This window comes from Chlamydotis macqueenii, chromosome Z (genome assembly GCF_036417535.1).
Source record: "Chlamydotis macqueenii isolate bChlMac1 chromosome Z, bChlMac1.mat, whole genome shotgun sequence".
In the NCBI taxonomy this organism is placed as follows: Eukaryota; Metazoa; Chordata; class Aves; order Otidiformes; family Otididae; genus Chlamydotis; species Chlamydotis macqueenii.
This window is the reverse complement of record NC_141593.1, coordinates 76,408,279-76,429,751: the sequence shown is the minus strand read 5'-3', so window position 1 is coordinate 76,429,751 and position 21,473 is coordinate 76,408,279. Positions and strand designations below refer to the sequence as shown.

The 21,473-nt window shown below is 47.6% G+C and overlaps 1 protein-coding gene and 1 long non-coding RNA gene across 2 annotated transcripts in view; one reads left to right on the top strand and one right to left on the bottom strand.

Moving 5' to 3' along the window:
* The window catches only part of VCAN (versican), a 113,522-nt gene extending 101,867 nt beyond the window's left edge, over positions 1-11,655 (bottom strand). The window contains exons 1-2 of the mRNA XM_086770269.1: positions 11,432-11,655; positions 3,676-3,751 (exon numbers count right to left, since the gene is read on the bottom strand). Coding sequence (XP_086626395.1) covers positions 3,676-3,745 — 70 coding nt within the window. The 5' untranslated portion in view covers positions 3,746-3,751; positions 11,432-11,655. The remainder of the gene's footprint in view (positions 1-3,675; positions 3,752-11,431) is intronic.
* Positions 11,656-14,666: 3,011 nt separating this feature from the next.
* Positions 14,667-18,510, top strand: LOC147596435 (uncharacterized). The gene is made up of 3 exons (XR_015261390.1): positions 14,667-14,801; positions 15,293-15,376; positions 18,358-18,510. It is a non-coding gene; the product is annotated as an uncharacterized LOC147596435 (long non-coding RNA).
* Positions 18,511-21,473: the final 2,963 nt, after the last annotated feature.

The window sequence follows — 21,473 nt, the reverse complement described above, 5'->3', positions numbered from 1 at the left end:
AGTAGTGAACATATAAAACTTTGTGTGCTCATGACTTGCTGTGTTCTAACCTAAGCATCAGTCTTATTATGACTTAATATTAAGACACACAGATTCCAGGATTTACACTTTAAAAATACGTGCTAATTTTGACAAATTTCCCATATGAGTCTTGAAAGAAACATTTTAAACTTTCAGAAAAATTTTGCCTGAAATCTTTTTAAAGGAAATTTTGCAACACATCATGTTGAAGTGACTATTTAATTAAATGGTCACTAAATCACATGGAGTAAGACAATCCATTGTGTGAATGGAAGCATGGAAATGTGTGTTTCATGACAGATTTCAAGGCTTCAATTTTATCTTATAATTCAGGATTTTAAAAGAAAAATTTGAAACTTAAGAGGTCTAACTCTTCAAAACGCAGATATATTTTATAATTAGAAGGGTTTTTCAAACAAAAAAAAAAAACAGCTGTACTTGTAAAGATTTTCTGTAATCTTGTAACACTCATCCTCAAAAATGTTATACACAAACTGACAACATTTCTACAGAATAGAGGGATATGAGTTGATCCCACAGACTCTATTGGATCAATTCACAAAAAAAAAAACCAAACATTTTTCATATTTGTCTTCTTCATCATGGCCATACTTTGAATGTGTTTAAGACTCTCTATGGCATAAGTATGGCCCCCAAATTCAAAAATAAAAACCACAAAGTTCACAATGTATTCTAGGAACATAAGGGTCTTGCTGAATTCCTTCAGAAAGATTCAGTTCTTGCTTGCTTAAGTACTAAAAATTCTACTCTGGAGACCGCACGAGCCATTTAATAAGTGACAAAAGGTGAAGTAACTCAGGGGATATCTAAAGGTGCCATGGCATGTTCTATTGCTCTAAGGATCCATGCCGCTCCTCCTCACTTCCACTGAGGCACTCCTAATTCCTGAATTCTGCCAGCACTAGCATTTGTGCGAGGCAGTGAGTCAGACCAAAGGTCTGATCCAGTAGAAAAATAACCTGCAAGAAATGCCATATGATCTCTTTCAAACAACTAATTTACCTGACTCAGTTGCCATATACCCATATAAACACTAGTGTCAGCACAAAGGAAAGCACGGAAACTAGCACCAGAGGATGGAAAAGGAGCAGGACTATCTCACCTAGTCCTAAAATGTATGTGTGATTAGACTGACCATGGAACTACGCCTTAAGAAAACATGAAGAGACTTTTAAAAGGCCGTAACAGAAATGTTAGGTTTAAATTTCATAGAATAGTTAGGGTTGGAAGGGAATTTTAAAGGTCATCTACTCCAATCCCCATTTCTTCTCAAATTCCTTTGCCTTACTTATTCGATCTTCTCACATGTTCTCCATCCCAATGTTGATTTTCAGGGAAAATCTTATCGTTGGACCTCTCCTCATGCGAGTGATGTACTGCCATTTACTGCACTTTGAAGGTGACTGTTGCTAACAGCTCTTCCTTTCACTCTAACTTAAACCAGAGATTTTTGCTTTAGAGAAAGCTATAACTTAGAACTACAGAGTGGTGTCGTTTGGAAGGGACCTTCAAAGATCATCTAATCCAACCCCCTTGCCATGGGCAGGGACATCTTCCACCAAATCAGGTCACTCAAAGCCCCATCCAACCTGGCCTTGAACAATTCCAGGGATGAGGGCATCCAGAACTTCTCTGGGCAACCTGTTCCAGTGCCTCACCAGCCTTACTGTAAAAAATGTCTTCCTTATGTCCCATCTAAACCTACTCTTTTTCAGTTTAAAACTATAACCCCTTATCCTGCCCTGGTAAAAAGACTCTCTCCATCCTTCTCATAAACCCACTTAGGTTTAAGTAACATCAAATAAAAACTTCCAAGTACACCCTGTAGACTTAAAATGCAAGTCCACCTTTTCTGACAATCACTTACTTTGCTTCTCCAGATGCTTCATATGAAAAAATTATTAACTCTTAGCTGTGAATCCAAGATCCATACATCAGTCTACACTTACAGGCATTTTACTAATTTAAAAACTGAAAGGAGGAAAAAAAAAAAAACAAACCTGACATTTAATAACCAAATCAGTCTCAGCTCTCCAGAAATAAGAAAAGGGAAGCTCAGTTTTAGCGGCTTGCCCCTTGCCTGAAGCTTTGAGTCCGTTGACCCTGAGGACAAGTCTAATTGTCCTGGCCTGTTGTATGTTTAATGAAGAACGGAAAAATAAAACCAGCTTTAAGGAGGAAGTGGTGGTGGGAAATAGTAAAGGATGGTGCTTCCAACCTGCTTGGGGAAAAAAAAAAACTTTTTTTTTTTTTTTTTTAAGTTGGCTCCAGTAAACACAATGGTCTTTTCCTTTATCTTACAGGACTACCTAACATCTTCGCTAGTAACAGTGTTCAAGCTGGGGGGAAAAAAAAAAAAAAAAAAAAAAAAAAAACAGTACATTTTATTTTCCCGAATACTTAAATCAGTTTGAGGAGTTCCTGGAAAGAAAAAAAAGGGGAAAAATAAAACAAAACAAAGATAAAGAAAAATCTTGCTTTGAGGCTTGAGAAAGCTATTATCCCAATTTTTTGAGTCTGCAGCAGCTGTAAGGACCTTTTCCTTACTAAAGGCTTGACTCAAACTTTCAAATAACCATGGCAACCACACATGAACACATACTTCAGATGTAATCACCACAAGAAGTAGTAACAGCTCCTTCTTTCCACCCAAACCGAAGACCTGCAGCTGCCCTAACACATCCTTGCTCCAGACCCCAGCAGTTAAGGGATCTGCCATCAGGTAAGCTCATGGCAGCCCCCCACAACAAGGGGCTAGCAGCCAGACTGCCCAGTCCAGAGGCACGTCCCAAATTGCTCCGGCAGGTCACAGAGCAAAGCAGAAACTGAGGCTACTGGCTTCCCCTGTATCTCCCTTGCACGTAGCACCTTTCATCCTGAAGAAAGAGAGGGTACAAGCTGTGACCTATAGGCCAAAAATGCTACTTTTGCATGACGTGCATGAGCACGTGCATTGGAAACTGACTGGGAGGCGTGCTGAACCAGCACTCCTGTAGCCCAAAAACTCCCCCATTTCCTTCACCACTTTTGCAGCCTGGCTAGGCCTGTCCCAGGAGCCTGCTCCTGCTCCCATGCCACCAGCACTGCTTCCTGCTCCCTTTGTGGCACCAAGCTGAAGTTCCCATGGAAGATGTCAGCCCTCCACTAAAATTAGACTCCTCTGTCAGCCCTCACCATATCTACTGCAAGGAGGTCCTTAGTGGATCATGGAAAATGAAGGTGCAAGACATACCTGGCCAAGAGGTCCGACATCTCAGAAACACAGGTTAAAGGATTAAAATGCATTCTTCAATATTTGGAGAAGGTAATCTATTTTGCCTTACATAATGGCACTTTCTTTATTACTACTTGACTTAGAGTAATGGCACTTACAAGCCTCAGGAGACATCAGACAGGCATGTAAGAACCTTGGCCAAAACATGATCACCCACCGAGAGTTTTCCGTATAAATCAGGAAGGCCGTGAGAACAAGGAAACAAAGTTAGTTACACGGTGCAGCAAAAAGAGTGGCAGAGGCAAGACCAGGAACTGAATCTCCTGTGTTTAGATTGTTTCCTGAGTCATGGGAAAAACCCTACCAATTGGACTACTAAAAAGAATTTTAATAAATGGTTCTGTGTATAACAGACTTACCTTTAGGTAGCATGTATGTTATAACTAACGCAGAGTACATCCATAAGATACTTTTTATACTTAACAACATCTTGACCTACAAATAAAGAACAAAGGAGTAAGTGGTTAGTACTGCATTGTGTCCTTATCAAGTGTTGTAACGTAGTACGTCAGTATTTGTCATTGATAATAGAAGCAGCCGCCTACTTAAAAAAAAACATTCAGCAGAACTGTGAGTCATTTTTAATATATTGATCTTCTCCCATTTTATGTACTGCTTTAAATTTTTTCTCATACAGAGGTAGCAGTATATGAGTGTAATCTGATTACTTTTTCCCCAGTGTGGTGTTGCCAGTTCAGATCCAACCTCTGGGTAGCTTTATGTCCGTAACACAAACTACCGTATCATTTAGCCACAGCTAACAACCTGGTTCACATCCAAAGGGGCCCCCATGACAAACTTCTCATGAATTTTGATGGTAAGTCAACATCCACACTATGATCCTTCCCATCTGCAAGCAAGTTGCCAGACGACTTCCTGCTTTAAGATTTCTCCATATAGTATTTTATGGTGGAAATTTGTTATCATGACCATGTGTCCCTGTTGAATACAGATTCATAATGAGTTTCAGGTTACTGAGTCCAGAGTGATACTCAGACATGTCAGTTCCCTTTGGGTTTGCTTCTCACTTCCTTTACATGCTTCATCTTCTAACAGCTGGAAAGTTCTCCACACATATCATATCTACATAAGAATATATTGCACGTTCATAATACTATATCTTCATTTTATTCCAGTTCTTAGTTACACATGCTAAGTCTGTAAATATCCCAAAAATTTCAAAGTATGCTAAAAAAAGCATTACAAGTCCCATAAATGTCAACTACTATAAAGGGTTTATAAATAGTTTCTCTTCCATATAGTTACACATATGCACTATCCAGCCAATGTAAGAAATAACTTTCAGCAATAGTTTGTCAAGCAACGTTGTTGAAAAATTTTTATCAGAAAATCCCAAGTTTCCTGATACTGCTGTCAAAATAGGCTACCTGGGTTCTTTACTTGGCCAAGTAACATGAACTTAGTTTTTTTTCGTGTCCAAGAGAGATTAGAGTTGAACTGCTTTAATGAACAGTTAAACAGAGATTTAATAGATATATACCTGTGTTGCACATACATATTTTTTACATTAGTGTCTTAGTCCTTTAGTACTTACATATAATGCTTTAGGGTTAAAACTTTAACTAATACATTCAAAAACCTCCACCAGCTATACTGAACATGACAGCAAGAGACACAGAGAAACATCTTCCAAAAACTACTGGTGACGTGTTCAGTCTCAGGAAAGTTTTCTCCACAGCTTACAGCTGCGACCCAAACTTCACATGAGTCTGTGTGAATTGGCATCTATCCTGCAATGGCTGAACAGTTCAGAAAAGATGCAAAACATCTCAAACCAAGCCTTTCCAGTGAGGCAATCTCTAACATAACAGCACCATGTTAAAAATTCCACCCAAAAGGGCTGAAAACCCAAGGGCTTTTCATTCCCTATACATGGATGGCCAGAGCTGGCTGCTTGCACTGAGAAACATATGCTGCAACCTATTCCCAGGGCGTGGAGCAAAGAATACAGCTGCTTTCCGTAGAGCAGACTGCACGCTGCCAAAGACGCCCCATCTCTGCTTCAGCTGTTCAAGAGAGCTGCGTGTATAATGTGATATCACTTATTTTGCAGTATTAGCTTCATGGAATTTGCACTTCTGATGACTGAGTCCCCAGCAAGAACCGGGACTTCTTTGACTTCATTCAGTTCAAGCCCTATCTGCCATAAAACTTCTTCTGAAGACTCTAACACATAACTTCAACATCAGCCACAAACCAAGCTGTACATGGAGAAAACAAAAGTGGCTATTTAATAACTAAGTTTAAAATTCTATGCTGTGCCCTGGTATACTATATATGCCGTAGTAAAAGGCTGTTGTGAGTGAGGAGGTTGCACAAGATAAGAGCTGCAGACACTGAAGTTTTTTTAATGCAACGGACCAGCTCTGAAATAGACAGTCACGTGTCTGCTTGGATAAACACTTAAATGATCCTCATTATTACACAACATTTAAAAAAATGAGAGGTCAGGCTGAGCCTACAGATGTGCACAGACTAGAAGGCCCTTCAAGCAACCCTTGTATCCAGAAACTGCTGGAAGCCTCAAGCACCAAAACCACTACAGACTAGTTTCTTCAGTAACATAAGCACTCTGAAGACAGCACAAAAAGAAGACCTACAGACTTCTCCACCTTCAGAGGTGGTGAATGCTGGGTCTGCCTGCAAGACAACGCAAAAGCTACGGCCCCTGTGAAAGCAGAGTGGCTCCAGACCTTCGGTTGAGATCTTCTGTCCACATGTGTTTCCCATGCGTCACATACTGCCTACATCAACAGCTAAACAAAAGTCTAGAACAAACTGTTTACAAGTTTAGCTTTTCATGTTTATCCACATGCTTTATCTCTCTCCTTCCCCAGAAGGCAACCTTGGCTTTTGGGACCAGAAACAAGGGAATCAAAGAAATACACAGAGAAAAAGACTAAAGGATTTATTTTTCCTGGAAGATGGGTGTGCTGCACCAAAACAGGGCTGGTTGCACGTTGCAACCACCAACTCCTCCACTGCATTGGCCCCTTCCAGGAGTACCTGCATGCTTGGCACATGTCAATAGGAGGCCCGTTTGCCCTCAGAAGCTCACTGCAATGCTGTCATGACAAGAGGTGGTGTAACTGCTTCCACATTTGGTAAGATGACAAACCCTGCTGCCATGCTGAGACCCAGCTGAGACCTCTGAGCATGAGCTTCTGCGCTACACTACAAGTCCAGAGGACAGGGAGGACCTCGTCTTCCCATTCGTTTCCCCTTTGCACACAAGCACAGAGCACGGATCCTCCGTCATCTTGTTGGCGACCGCATTAGAAATACAACTGAAGGTCTTCAGCTTCCCGCAAGGAAGTACGAAAACAGAAAGGCAACTGTGGAAAGATAATTTTCAAGATATCCTGTGACAGGAATTACACCTGCTGTACCAAGAGCTTGGATAGCTCAAAACAAATGGCACAGTTTGAGTACAGAACTTAATGAGACATCTGTCTAGAATCCTGACCTGATTCTTGGAACCTCAACCTTTTCTTTTTCTGACTCTCCTCTACCTCAAGGTGCTCACTTAAGCAACGAAAAACCTTGCGGGAAGAGTCCAATTTTCAGCCCTTAGGCTCACAAGCATGATTCCCATGCAACCCTCCATGCACGAGGTTTTTCACACTATGGTCCTTGGTGGGCTCCCATAAACACTCCCAGGTTACTGAGTGCTATTTCACTACAGCTGCCAGAATTAAACACACCATTACCCTTGCTACCTTCTCCAAATGGCAGCATGCAGATCATAATGGCAGTGCCTCCCCAACCCCACAGGGCAGCCTAGCTTAGAAGAAAGCAGAGCTCTGCAGACTAGGTACCAGCAATCCTCCTCAAGAGCCACAGGCCAAGCTGAGGTGGCTGCTGGCACCTAGCATCCCAATTCCTGTTCAATGCTGCCCATATTTCCAGACCACTGCTGTCAGATGTGACTGCTCCTGCCTCCTCCCCTTTTGCTGGCAGAGGCTGCAGCTGACTGTGCTCCCTTATAGCCTCCTGAGCAAAATCCCTGTTCTAAAACTGGTTTGCAGTTCCCATTCCCGCACTCTACGTGTTACAAAAGCCTCTGCTGGCTGGCTGCCGTACTGCCCCTAAGTCCACTGTAATTAGCCGAAATCCTTCTAACCATACCCTTTTCCAGGAGCTTTCCCCTGCCCCTCCTTGGTGTCACTACACCTAGAGTGAGAGAGAGCCATAATACCATGAACACGGTAAGAAAATCCTGCCAACTCAAGACTGCAAGACTTGAGTAAGTGTTTAATTTCCACCTTCTGTTAAAAAAAAAAAAAAAAAAAGTATCTCACTTAATGTGACCAAACTCGCGTTGCCTGCTGGCTAGTTTCCAACTGGATTGATCCATTTTATTAGGAGCTACTACAGGCAGACCAATCTATAGGAGTAATTTGCACTGCATTTTTAAACTGGATGCAGCCTTAAGCACAGTTTCTTTTAACAAAATGATGCCAAGTCCTTGACAAACTTTAAATCTTTAAAAACTAGCAGCAGAGGTTCTCTGCAGAGAGAGACCAGGGCTCCTATTTTTGCAGGCACTGCTTGCTACCTTCCCTTACCACAGCACAAACTCGTAGGAGCAGTAAGTTCTGATCAAATTCCAGCTCGTGTTTAGTTTACAGTGTAAGCTTGATCTCACACCAATGCTATTTTAATTTAACCAGATGGGAGAACATCATGTCTCTCTCTCTGCTTTAAACTCCAGGTTAAGAAAGATAGTGAATTGTCCTGGAGTGGAATGGACTAAAATGTACCATCCAAAAACTATTCCTGATTTCTCTGAAGCTGGGGCAGTGAGAAATTAGCTACTTTCATAGAGGTGGCACTGTCTTTAAAGGCTGCAGCTCCTCTGGTCGCACTGAGATTGCTTCAGCACATGCTCTACAGCTGTATTATGAAAACTGAACATGTTCCTTAAACACATAAAAAAAGTAGCCTCTGCCCATTGACCCTTTTTGCCTGCATAGCAAAAGTCAGGTTGACCTTTAAAAAATTAAAATTAAAAAAAAAAAAAAAAAAAAAAAAAGAGTGGGGAGGACAGGAAGGGGAACCCCTAACAACAGAACCTGACACTAGAGAAGTGAATTGAGGTTGCTGCTCCTACTAATGGGTGAAACAGTAAATTACACAGCTTTCCAGTGAAAACCCCGCAAGCTAGAGATGACTGACCCCAGACGGAGCACACCTCCTGCCACCTTCTGAGCTCTGCCTGAAGCCTTCACAGCTGCTATGCTTTCTCAAACGCACGCAGCCTCCACTTTCTTTTACTTTGGCAGTCCTTTGATCCTTTTAGGCCGTTAATTGCTGACATGTATCAACCTCACCATAAGTGCTGCCTAATTAACCTTGCCAGTTTCACCACGTCTCTGCCATGTGATTAATTAGCCCACTGTACTGCCACATGGCAGACTGGGCCTGCATCTGGTTCATCAGTGGTGTCTGCTCAGCCCATTATCACCGCCAAAGGTCCTCCTCAAGCCTCTGAGGAGGTCCCAGGGGCATCTCCAACACCTCTTCCCTACCCCTCCACCTCCAGCAGCCGCAGGAGGAACTTGTCCCACGCTGGAGCTTCAACAGGCGAGGGGCCCTGCCTCCAGCCCCAAACGCAGGCAGGGGCGCAGACGGGAAAAGTGACCGGAGCACAGTGTGTTCTGGCGCTCCTCGCTCTGGCAGCTGCCGAGAAGCTGCTGCCTGAGGACATCCCTCTCCAGGCCTCCGCTAATTTCTGCCAGGAGTGGCTCTGGGCTTTCAAGACAGCCTCACAGAGTCACGGTGGAAAATTGTGGGAGGTGGCGTGAGGAGCAGGACATGGAGCCACATGCACCCCAGTGCCCCTTCCAGCCCTCACCCCAAACGCTTCCCGGATAGCTCTGGGCCCCTTCTGCCCACCTCTCCCCAGCACCCACACCGCTGCCCCGGTGAAGGGAGCGAGAGGCACGTGTGTGGAGCAGCAACGGGGTGGGGGGGGAAGATGTAAAGGTGCAGCTCATGGCACCCGCGACCCCACGCCACCACCGCGGGGCTCAGCACAAAGACGAGAGTTTCTCCAGGCTTGCTCAGTGTCGGCCCTGGGCGCTCAGAAGGCTGTGAGTGCTTTTACCCGCCCGCAGCCGAGCCCCGCGGCAGCGCCCAAGCCGGGGCCTGCGCCCCGGGGCTCGCCTCAGGCCCTCAGCGCCGAGGGGGCCCGGCCGGAGGCGGGAAACCCGCCGGTCCCGCCCCGCTGTCAAACACTCGCCGCCCGGCGGCCATCGACGGTGCAGACTCCCGCGTCGGTCCGGGGAGCGCGAAGAACAGCCCGAAACACAGCGGCGAAAGTTTTAAAAAATTATTATTTTTTTTATTATTATTATGATTTGTTGGGTTTGGTGTCGTGTCCACGTTGGAAGGTGAGGGGAAACCGGAGCCCTCTGGCGGGAAACGAGCGACTACGAAAACTACCAACCCGCCGCCAGGGGGCGCCGTAGTGCCGCCGCCGCAGCGCCCGGCCCGTCCCGTTCCTCGAGAGCGAGCGACACCCCTAGCCCCGGCCACGGCTCGCCCCCCCCCCCGCCCCCCCCCGAGGACCCAGGACGGCTTTGAGCAGCGGCCGCCGGCGACCCCCACAGCCAAGCTGCCCCGGCAGAGTTTCTCTCCTCCCCGCCCGGCAGCACGGCACGGGGGCGGACAGGCCCGGGTCCGCCCCGCCAGCGCCCATTGCCGCTCCCCCAGGGCTCCCTCTGCTCTCGCTCTGCCAAGGTTTAGTCACTCCTTTTGGGAAGAAAATTTCCCCTTTCACTCAGCCTTAAAAATTTAAAAAAAAAAAAAAACCCAACTCACCCAACATTTACACTCGTCCGTCCTGTGACAGGCTTCTGCAACACGTTTGAACGCTCATTTTTTTTTTTAACAGGAAAAAAAAAAAAAAAAAATCCATCGGAGCTTAATCCCGAAAGCCGGTGCGCGGAGGGAGAGGGGGAGGACGTGACAAGGGGGACAATGAGGGCTGAACCCGGACCTCGCCCCCTCCCCGCCGCCCCTTTGTGCGGGGGCTGCCCGCAGGGTCCCATCCCCTGCCGCGGGGTTTCCGACCCTCTCCCGATGCCGTCCCCCCGCTCCCCCCACACACACACCCACCCGCTTTTTTCCCGCCGTCGAAACTCCCTTAATTCCTTCCACGATGCTCTCACTTTTTCTTTGTAAAACAAAGGCGAAAGCCCGAGAGGCGGAGGGGGAAAGCAGTGCCTGCGCCCCAAGAAGCTGCCCCTAGGTGAAAAAGGAGGGGCGGCTTGCTGCACTGACCCTCTGATCTTCCTCCTCCTCCTCACCCACTGCCCCCTTTCAGCAGTGAAAATGTGGCTCGGGAGGACGCCTGCTCTCCATCCATCCCCTCCGGAGAGATGCTATCCGAGCACCTCAGCCCTGCTCTGCCCTGCGAGCAGCTTTCCAGGAACATCAGGGGAAAGGGGGGGAAAAAAAAAAAAAAAAAAAAAAAAAAAAGGGAAAAAAAAAGAGAGCATGTGGGGAACACACAAGAGCGGAGGAAACAGAGCAGAGGCTTTTCCCAGCGCAAGAAAAGCCAGTGGCCAGAGGAAAGGTCCATTCTTGTGGCTCCTGCCGCACGGGCGCTTTGTGTACTCAACACCCGCACGGAGCAGCTCCCTCTTTTCTCCCTCCCGAGCCCCATCGCACACGAAGGTGCGGCTGTACCTTCCCAGCCATTCCAACAACCAGGACCACAGACTTCTGTCGGGGGTCCCACCCCGAAAGTCCTTTATTTCCTAGTTCTCTTTGTTCTCCTCTTTGCACCCGGGGATGGATTTTTTTTGTGGGTCCCCGAGCATCCCTTCTCTCCCCCAACGCTCCGCGTGTCGTTGAACTTACCCCAGGTTGTTTAAATTCACCAATCACCGCTATTCTCTCCCGCTTAAGGTTTGCGGTTCAAGTCTTTGTCCTTACAGGTACCAGCAGTAAAACAACAGTTTTAAATCTTACACTAGGTGTTTGCTGGCAACCGTGTGTAAAGGAAAAACAAACAAACAAAAATGCACACACACAAAAAAAAAACCAACCAAACAACCCAACCCTCGTTAAAAGAGTTATAGTTACCTTAAAAGGTAGCGTATTGCAGAGATTGCAAAAAAAATCACAACGTGTTGGCTAGGCTAGTCCAGAGATCCCAGTAGCCGCATGAAAGAGTAAATCCCCTCGTTAGTGCTGGAAGGAGACGGTGGTTCCGGGGTCTCCCCTTCTCCCAGAGCTCGGTCTCCCCTCCCTCACAGCACCTGACTCCGGGGCTGCGAAGCCTGCACCGAGCCCGTGGGCGAAGGGAGCTCGCCTGCAAGTTCAAATGCGAGCCTCAGCCACCCATCATTATTATATCGCCGTACCGTCAGCGCTGCAGAGGAGGGGCGCTGGCTCGGGGAGAGGAGGGTTCACCAGCTCTGCAAGAGCCCTCCTTTGCAATTTGCAATTTGCAAAAGCTCCCGCAGCTGCTTGGGAGCGGGAGAGCCCCCAGCGCCTGCCTCTGCGAGGACAAGAGACTCGGTGTGTGTCCCCACCCCCCCCCCCCCACCGGCCACAGTGCCCCTCCGCCCCCCTCCCTCCCCCCCAAAAAAAAAGCCCCTGGCAGACCCCAGCCCAGGAGCAGCCCCGAAAGTACCAAGGAGCCGCAGCCCGGACGGCGGGACCGGTCCCTCCGTTCTCTCTCCGGAGAGGAGCGAGGCGGGTGCGAAAGGGCGCATTGTTCCCTAATTAAACAATTAACCGGGAAGAGAATGGAGAGACCTCCTCCGCTCTGGCTGCCGAAGCCGGTTGAGATGGGGAAAGTGACTGAGACCGAAATCCTTTTTTTTTTGCCTTTTGCCTCCCCCAATCTCAGCGGAGGCTGCAATGAAATAATATATCGGTGCTTGTTCCAAACTTCCCCCGCCGGTGCCAATTCACAGGCAGCCTCGCATCGGCAGCCACCCGAGCCAAGCTTCTCCACCCTAGTTTTACGCATCTCCAGCCACTTTTCTTTTTTCTTTTTTTTTTCCTCCCTTTTTTAAGATTAGACTCTGCATTTGCTATCCAAACCTCTCAGAGATGAAGTCATAAGGAGAACTCTAAACCACCCTTTTACAGGGGACTTTCACCCATTAATAAAGGGTCTGCTGTGCTCCTCGGGCAGCTCCTTTCCCAAAATGTACCTGTCTTGGTATGTGGCAGACACTTAAGGCACCCTTCACCAAAACGCTGGCAAGAGTGGAGCCTCTGGCCTGCTTCCTCTCAGAGGAGCCTGTGCCACAATCCTCCCTCCACCAGGAAGGTGTAAATCCAGAATCAGAAAAGAAATGCTGAGAGAAATAGATGTGTCCTATCGCACCACTCCAGGCACTTTTTTAGCAGCCCCAGGGAGGATTGCTAGGAAGAGGCAAGAGGAGCTTTTCCTTCAGTGTTTCTTGCTGTTATTGTTCCAGCTACTCTGTCCCCAGAGTTCTGCTGACAGCGGGTTTGAGACAAGCCCAGAGCCCTCATTTCCAAAGGCAGCCCTCGGAGCCAAGCTGGAGGGGTGGGAGGTGGAAGGGATGACAGCCAAGCAGGGGGAGACGGAGACCTGGCGGCTTAAACCAGATCAGGTTTGCGTGAGCTGTGGCCTGGGTGTGAATGGAGCTGGACCGCTGGGTGAAATCCTTATCTCACCTTTGCAGAGCTTGTTGGTCTTTCCTCCTTAAATAGGGTAAACCCGCAATTGTTTACTTGCTGGCAAGGATATTGGAGAGAGGCTGATCCCCTTCCCCCATGTGAACACAGAGGGTGTGCAGCAGCCTCTCTACCACTGCCAGCCCCCAACCCAACACCAGTCCCTCCAGTTCCTCTCCCACATGTCGGTCCCTACATGGCAGGCGCTCCTCTGGGGCAATGCCCTGTCTCAGCAGACCGGACCTGCCCCATGTTGGGTTGCCGGTTCCTCAATCCTTAAACCTTGTGCAGTGCAACAGTTGAGGGAAACACAACTCTGTGCTTTCAAACAGGCACTATAAAGAGTTGCAGGCATATTTTGGGGGCTTTTTGATACAAATTCACGCAAAGGCATTGCAGTTCATATTAAGTTACGGGAAGGGGGTTGTCAGAGCTTACTCTGCTCTTTGCTAGCCTGGCTTTCCCTGCCGCACCATGTGCAGATGGCAACCCTCACTGCTGAGGCTGTGCGCACTTCTGCACAATGTTATGATGAAAGGAGAAAAATAACATTGAATTTCTCCAACATTGGTTCAGAAAAGCCTCTTCAGCCCTCCCAGACATAAGGGGGTCGTCTGAGATGACTAGGGCACTGTTCCCTCTCTCCATACAGTCTCAGCCCTGGCTCAGGCTGCAGACGAAACCCGTGGAGGACACATGCATAAGGTGGCACTCTCTCTGGACAAATCCCCTCCTTCACACCAGTCCAGAGGCCCACTCCCTTTTCTGGATTAAGCAATGGGACTCCTGCCACCATCCCAGGCCTCAGGAGAGGAGCGCAAGACGTATGCCGTGGCATCGAGTGTCTTCCCTTCTCCAGGGCAAATGGGGAACTTGGAAGTGGTCAGGAACCGTGGTCAAACTGAAGGTAGCTCAGTTCTCCCCTCTAGCCTCCACCACTGCCCCATCTTTCCAGCTCTGTCTGTTCTTACTCTGCTCTCTGCCTTGGGTTCAGGAGGGAGGGGTGGTCTTTGACAAAGCTGCAGCCCTGGTCTTGCTTCTCGATCACCTCTCGACTCTCAGCTGTTGGAGATGGAACAACAGCTCCTGGCAAAGGATGGGAAGAGGAATGGGTGACTCTGCTGTCCCTGCCCTGTGGAGATCTCTGCTCTCCTGCATAGCTGGGCTATGAGCATCTTCTTGCAGCTGTGGCTCCCGGGGGAGCAAGTGGGAGAACCCTAAGAGAGGGGAGCTGCCCCTCCCCGCTGTGCCGGGGGTCCGGCTGAAGAGCTGGGAGACACTGTGAATAAGCAGAAATTCGGGGGAAACTAGGGAGGAGGGCGCTGCTCTCTTTGCCTACAGGCACCACCAAGAACCAACGAGGAGTTAAACCCGGGGGCTAACCCAGCTTCAGGTCTGCTTGCTCGTATTCCCCCTCTCCCCCCGCCTTTTTTTTTTCCACGACGGGAAACCAAGGAGATTATTTTTAAAGAAAAGTCCTCTCTTTCTTCTCCAACTCCCTCCCCCGAATACTGGAGCCCTGATGGGAACCGGACGACCCAGCCGCTCATTCACGGAGCCGGGAAGAAAGCGGAGGATGCAGAAACCACCCCCTTTCCCCCCGCCCTCTTCCTCCTCCTCCCCGCCTCCCGGCCCGGCCCGGCCGCGCACCCCCCCGGCTCGGAGCTCCCGCCGCCCCCGCGGAGCCTCCCGGCCCCGGGGTTGGAAGCGCGGAGCTCCGCGGCGGCGGGTGGTGGGGGAAGCGGAGCCGCCCCCCGCCTCCCCTTCACCTTCCCGGCGGGGGAAACGGAGCGAGGTGACAAAGGGAGGAGGAGGACGAGGAGCCATGTAGTCCCCACGCCCGCCCCCAATCTCCTTCCCTTCCCCTTCCCATCCCCTTCCCCTCCCCTTTAGGGGGTCGTTTGCATCCGCGGTGGGATGGGGGTTTCTGGGCGGGGAGGTGGGGGGAGACTTTCTGGCTGGTGAGACAAAGGCACGGGTGGAGACAGCGAAGGTGGTCGCAGAGCCCCCTCCTTCACCGTGTGGGGGTGTGCTCCTGCCGCCCGCCAAAAACGTGGGGCCGGGGTGGGAGGGGAGAGGAGCCCACCCCGGGCATCCCTAGCCCAGGAGGGAAGGAAAACCCTGGGGGAAGGAGGGTGGGTTAAGCTGGAGACCCTCGGGGCTTTTAGGAATGGAGAGAAGGGCTGGGGAAAAGTGAGGGGCTGATCAGGCTGGAAAAAAAACAGACCCCCGCACCCCCTCGGTATTTTCATCCCGATTTATTTAACTCTACCCTTCTTCCTCCAGAGCTAAGGTTTCCGCGCTGAACCAAAAACCGTCCAGAAACGGGATCTTCTCCTCTCGAACAGACCGCACAGACTTCCTCCATCAGTTATGTCTGATTTACTGTGAATGTCAGATATTTTTCTTTGTAAATATTTTAGGCAAAGTAGGAACAGTAAACCTTTGCTTGGGCTGCCAAATGTCTCCCATGACAAATCATTGTTTTCAGATGTTCAGATTTGTGTGAGAAAACCCAACAAAGGGAAAATGTTTAGGCTTTGTCTCAATCCTAAAGCAATATCATTGGAGGGAAAAAAAAACCCCGCCAGCTACATCGTAGTCCTGAGACGATGAAAAATATTATTTTCATTACACACTTTTTAAGCACAGGTTTTATGTTACTGACTCAACAATGATTATCATTTTACATGTGAAACACAGACCCTAAATGGTTCTTTCTGAGAAACCATTGTTTTGAAATATCTGAAATTAATTAGACCATGGCTACAGCCAATGTGTAAATATCAAACTGAACATCTGTGGAAAAAAAAAAAGCTTCCCATCACTTGGAAGTATATTGTGAAGCTGAAATACAGTCTATCAAGGAAAAACCAATTTGTCTGGCATAGGTTCTCTCAAGCCATCTTTTGTGACTTTACTGTCACCTTTTCTTCATCTTTTCCTGTGCTTTTTTCCTCCCTTTTTTTTTTTTTTTTTCTCCTGAGCTCCTGTGTGTGAAAAGCCTTACGTAAAAGTCAAGGAAATAATTCATGTAATTTAGATGCCAGCAGTACTAAGGTCAGTTCAGGCAAATCAAAGATCCTTGCAAAGTTATTCCACTTGGCCTCTAGCTCTGAAGGTCTAACTTCCCATTCCCATCTACTTGCAAAGGGCTGCGCCATGCCAGCTGTGCTGAAAATGAGTCCATCGGTCCAATTTTCCTCTTAAAGGTGCAGAAACGTAGGCTGCTTCCTGATTCTGCTGTGAATCAGTTATCTAAACCCCAATGTGTTTTCAGAAACCACAAAATCTTTCGAAACAATAGACTTCTGCAAGTTCTCAGAGTCTGTGTTTGAGAAAAGCTTTTCCCAGTCCTTCTCTTTCTTACCCTTCAAGTCAAATACATTTTCAGAGCGAAATTAAAACTCTTCAAAGGAGTCAACCTTAGCAGCAGTGGTAACTGTAGTGTATACAACCACTTTCTCAAATGAAACACTTGATGGCTTATGTCAATATTTCTTTTGTGGCAAACCCCTTCTCCACCTATTTTTACTCCACACTTCTGCAGCGGAGGAAAGAGCACTCAGCTATGAAAAACTATGAATAGAGTGTTTCATTTGGTAACTGAACAAGCCACAATTGATGGTTAGGTATTATTTCTGCATTAAATGTAATGATGCAGACACGGCATTATCTACACTGAGATAGTCAGCTTCCAGGACAGAGTTTATCAGGAGGAGGTCCAGGACACGAAGGCTTTCGGCACTTGATGATGGCAAAGAAAGACAACGGGGTGTTTTTATCCTGCGTTTCGATGCTGCCTTTTGCTCTGCCTCAGTGTTCCTGCCCTGACTCCAAAAAGGGGTCAGGCTGGGACGTTTTTACCTATGCTTCCACAGCTAGTCTCACCAAAATCTGTTGGAAAGCTGGTGGCATTTGGTTCTGCCTGCCTGGTGTAAGCCGAAGTATTCAGCTCTGTCTTCAAGTCAGGCTCAAAAAGCAGTCTGCTTTGCGCAGCCAGATCTGACTTTTTAAAGAATAGTAGCTTTGTAATTCTGGGGAGGAGTTGTTAGGGTGGGCAGGTCACTGCTGAGGTCCTTCTCAATGCTGATTCCTATGAGGACCAAATGCAGGACAAGGGGGAAAGAAACTAAGAAACTTATCAGCACGGGGTGGCCTGAGCCATAGTCAAGTGGTGTGCTAATCCGTACTGTCCTGGGCTTCCTCTGATAAACTCCATCCTGGACACACATTATTTTTGTTTTGATAACTCTGTGGCTGCATCATAAGCTTTAGTGCAGAAGTAATCCTGAACAATCAAATGTGTTTTTGTTCACTTACTGTTACCAAATGAAATAAGCCTTTCATAACTTCTCTTTCTTTTTTTTTTTTTCCTTTTTTTTCTTTTTATGATACGAAGGTACCACCATTGTGCAAAGAATAAACTTGCTGGGTCTGGTTCCACACTGATAGGGCAAGCTCTTGAAATGGATTAAGAGAGATTTTCTTAACTAATCTCTTTTTCCTGGGCCGTCTCATCTTTGCTAAAGCAATAACAAACATTCGCAACGTGATTAATCCAAAACCCACTGAAGTCACTAGAAAGATCCCGCTGACTCCACAAGTGTCAGTCAATAGTTTCTTCTTCGCCATGTGTGAAGGGGAGCAAAGAAATTAAATAGAACAGGAAGACCCTAAAAAGAGGAGGGAAGGGAGGCTGCAGGCTTTTTCCTTGTAGTCCGTCACGCAGGACTGGGGACTCCTTTTTGCAGATCAGAATAAAAAGGTGGACGTTTTGGTAGCTGTTAGAAGGCAAGGAAAGATGAAAAGATTCATTTCTACAAGAAGAGTCATAACCCACCTTGAGAAAAAGAGGTTGAAAGAGCTGATACAGGCCTATTCGTGGCATTTCCTGTCTTCTGGCTGGCTCTCAGACATGGCCAGGATAATATCTGTGACACTTTAATTTAAAATAAATAAATAAATTAGCAGAGGACCTGCAAATCTGTCTTGCACAATTTGTAAGATTCTTGGGGTAGTAGCAAACATTTCTCCCACAAAAGCTTATCACTTCCTTTTTCGCTCAGTGGGGAAAAGGACGGGTGTAAAAGCAGAGAGAAGTATTCAGTCCTTCCACTGGAGAATTGTCTCCCTGTGGTGCTGAGAAACAGGCAGGGCCGCACATGGTCTTGGCTCCTGCGAGCAGCTCTGATGGCTTCTCTGCTTCGCCTTCCGTGGGTCCCACCACCGCTGAACCCTCAGCACAGTGTCTGACCCTTATACTGCCGGAGGAGTCCCCCTCTGATGAAAACTACCCTGCTTTGTTGGATCTTTTGTGATTTTTAATACTTTTTTTTTTTTTTTTAAAGGCCTCAAAGCAGAAAATGTAGTCCTCAAGAAGCTCATTTGCATTTAACACAGAACATGAATTGCGGTGGTAGTGGAGAAGAGTTTGGAAAGAGGAAGCAACTTTGCCCTGAAGACCCAATGCACAAATAAAAATAATGAAAGCCAGAAAAAACTGTGATTTGTAAAGCAATCTCATTGTTTGAGAGGAAGAGGGGCTCAGTGTTTTGGGAAGCCTGGAACTATTAAGAAGTGAGAATCGTTCGTGGTGTACGCCATGAGCACCAGCACCACGCTTTGCAGCCCATGCCTCCTCTAACCGCTGCAGCAGGCAGGTACGGCGAACGAGGACACGTCCCCGGGTGAGCCCTGAAAGCCAGGCATCAGGCAGTGCTGCTAAAATGCCTCTGTAGACCACATCAGGGCACTCTGCCCAAGGAACCTCAAGCTCCACGTCCCCCTATACTGTTCCCAGGTCTCTGTTATGTGCACGTATCTGCAGGGCTCGGTTATAACCAATTTTTTTTGCCACTCCTTTGGCAGCGGTCACCTCCTGAAGACACATGCCGGTGTTATGCTCTAGCTGCTGAAGAAAGGACAAAAAGAAGTGTTTCTGGTGTCCAGATACTCAGAGAAAGGTTTCCTCTGTCGTGGTGAGTGGAGTCTCCTAGGATGACGGAGAGTAGGAACAACTTTTATGTTCATAACATTGGCTATAGGAGCTAAAAAAAATGCCCCTTTTAGTATAAAACCAGATGGAAGTACCATAAACTCTGTGAGACTTTTCCATATTAATGCCCGTGGACCTAACGCTGCTGTCAGCCTGCCACAGGAGCACAGCAGAGGGGTCCCCTTTTCTATTTCGAACAGGACACCCAGCTGAGCGCATGCCTTCAGCACAATAGCCCCAGCAGCTGACATTTCCATGCCCAAAGTGCTTAGATAGCAGCTCATGCTATCTCTTCGGGGTGGTGAGTTTGCAAACGGGGTCGATGACGTGCTCTGGAGCAGATAAGGAGCTCTCACGCTGGGGGCACAAGCTCCCCCAAGACTTGCCGAAATCTGGTGCCCTGTGGATGTTTTGTAATCCTGCCTGGTCCTTCCCAGTAGTCCTGCCATAGGTGATGGTTCTGTGAGCCGAGAAATAAGGGGAACTCTGGTACAGTAAATATAGATAAATCCACCCGACTGGTATTTTATTTCAGACGACAAGAGGTGGTCCAAATCTGCTCAGATCGGGAGGGGATGTATTTCTTTTTCGTGTTTTTGTCCTCCACTACATAATTGCACAGAATATTCCAAGAAAAGCCTCTTAAGAAGCAACTGTTTGATGACCTTCTTTCTCATTTGTTTTTCTTCCCCCCATTCAGATGCATAAGGGATAAGGGAAGCCATCTTTGTGTTTCTGCCGAAACCGTTAGTAATGCTACCCAACAGCATACCCAGTTTCACAGCTTCTGTACACTGACTATTTCCAGCATTGTAGGATATCACACTTTTGTGTGTGCTCTGGACCAAACAGCTAACCCCTCGATGATGGTGTCAGCCACCCCAGTGGCCAGACTGGTCATGAGATGCTAGGATGACAGTTTTGGAGGAGTTTTCTTCTTGCAGATCGCCTTTTGTCTAGTCCCCATTAACTATCCCACAGCCCCAAAATGGGCCTATCAGGAAAGCAAAGTAATAGGGAATGTGTAAGTCAGAGGAAATCCCGCAGCATGGAAACAATAACTCATGGTGAAGTGAACGCTGGCTGGTCCTTTGGACATCGGTGCTACGACCAAGCTGTTACAACAAAGCTCTTTGAAATACAGCAACCTCCCTCTCTTGTGTTAAGCAAGTCTTCATCACTGCAGACTTAGACCAGTCCAAAAGCAGAGAATCCCCCCGACACGCTGTGGCGGAGCATTTCGGAACAGGAGGGTCTTCCTGCTTCTATGCAAACTTTTGTGCTGGGGGATTTGAGGAGCCATTGGGACGGCAGAGATAGAGAACGGACCAGGCAGCAGCAAGGGGAAAGTACCGTGAGGGACGATGTGGCCTGATGGCAGGAGCAGCTTGTCTCGCATGTAGCCAGGCAGAGCTAACGGGGGTTGAGAAGCAGCAAGATGCTATGAAAATGCAAGAAAACAGGGGACAGCATAGCTGAAGGAGGACGAGTCTCAAAACAAACTCCACAAAGCAACAAAAGGCAAGGGGAAAAATAAGTGCTTGTTTTGCCCTCTGTTTGCTTTTTAATGAAAATAGGCAGGCCAGTGTTTGAGAGCTGTTAGCATTTCTTGCTGACCTGCAGCTGGTGCATTTTTCACCCACTTCTGTCAGAATTTATTTGAGTTTGGTCCTGAACGCTGATCAGACTTTGCCCCTTGCTTTACTTAAGCTTGGAATTGCTTATACAGCAAACACTCTCTGCTAGGGTTCTCATTAATCCACTTCTTTGTTGAGGTTTCCTGGAGGAATTCCTATTTGGTAAACCAAACAGAATTAAAAGGAAGGCATCTGCACTGGGGATATCCATCTTGGGCCTCTATTGTCCCATCTAAATGAGGCTGAGGAGGCCCCCGTGCTTGCCTGGTGCCATGATTCCCGTTGGCACTTGATAAAGAATTAATAGCCCGTCTTAAGCCGGGAGCGTTTAGGAAATTCGCGGGGACCTCTGTCAGCGGAGCGTGCTCCCTCTCGCAGGCCGAGCTCGGGTGCCACTAGGTGGCACTTCCCTTCCGGCAAATTACGGTAATTAACCCCACCGCCTGATGCTGCTAATGAACATCGCCCACTGGTTTTGATCAGCTGCAGCGGATGGAAGCTGAGATAAAATTTTTTAATTTTTTTTTTTTTTAAGGCAAGATCGGTGAATATCCTCCGCCTTGTCTTTTTATCTCTCTTTTACTCAGATGCTCAGAGCTCACAATGATTTCTTTGCCTCTGCGTTTGTTTGGCTGAAACTTGTCAGCCTCCTACACGTGTACAAAGTCGGATCCTTTCCTCTAGAGATAGTGCTTGTTATTGGAAACAGACAACTTTCAGTCCCAGTTCAGCGTTCATTCCTTCTTTGTTGCCTTGGTATCAGACTCAACCAATACGCTGTGAAAGAGGACAAGACAGGAAAGCCAATTTGGGACTTCCAGCTACTCCTTTC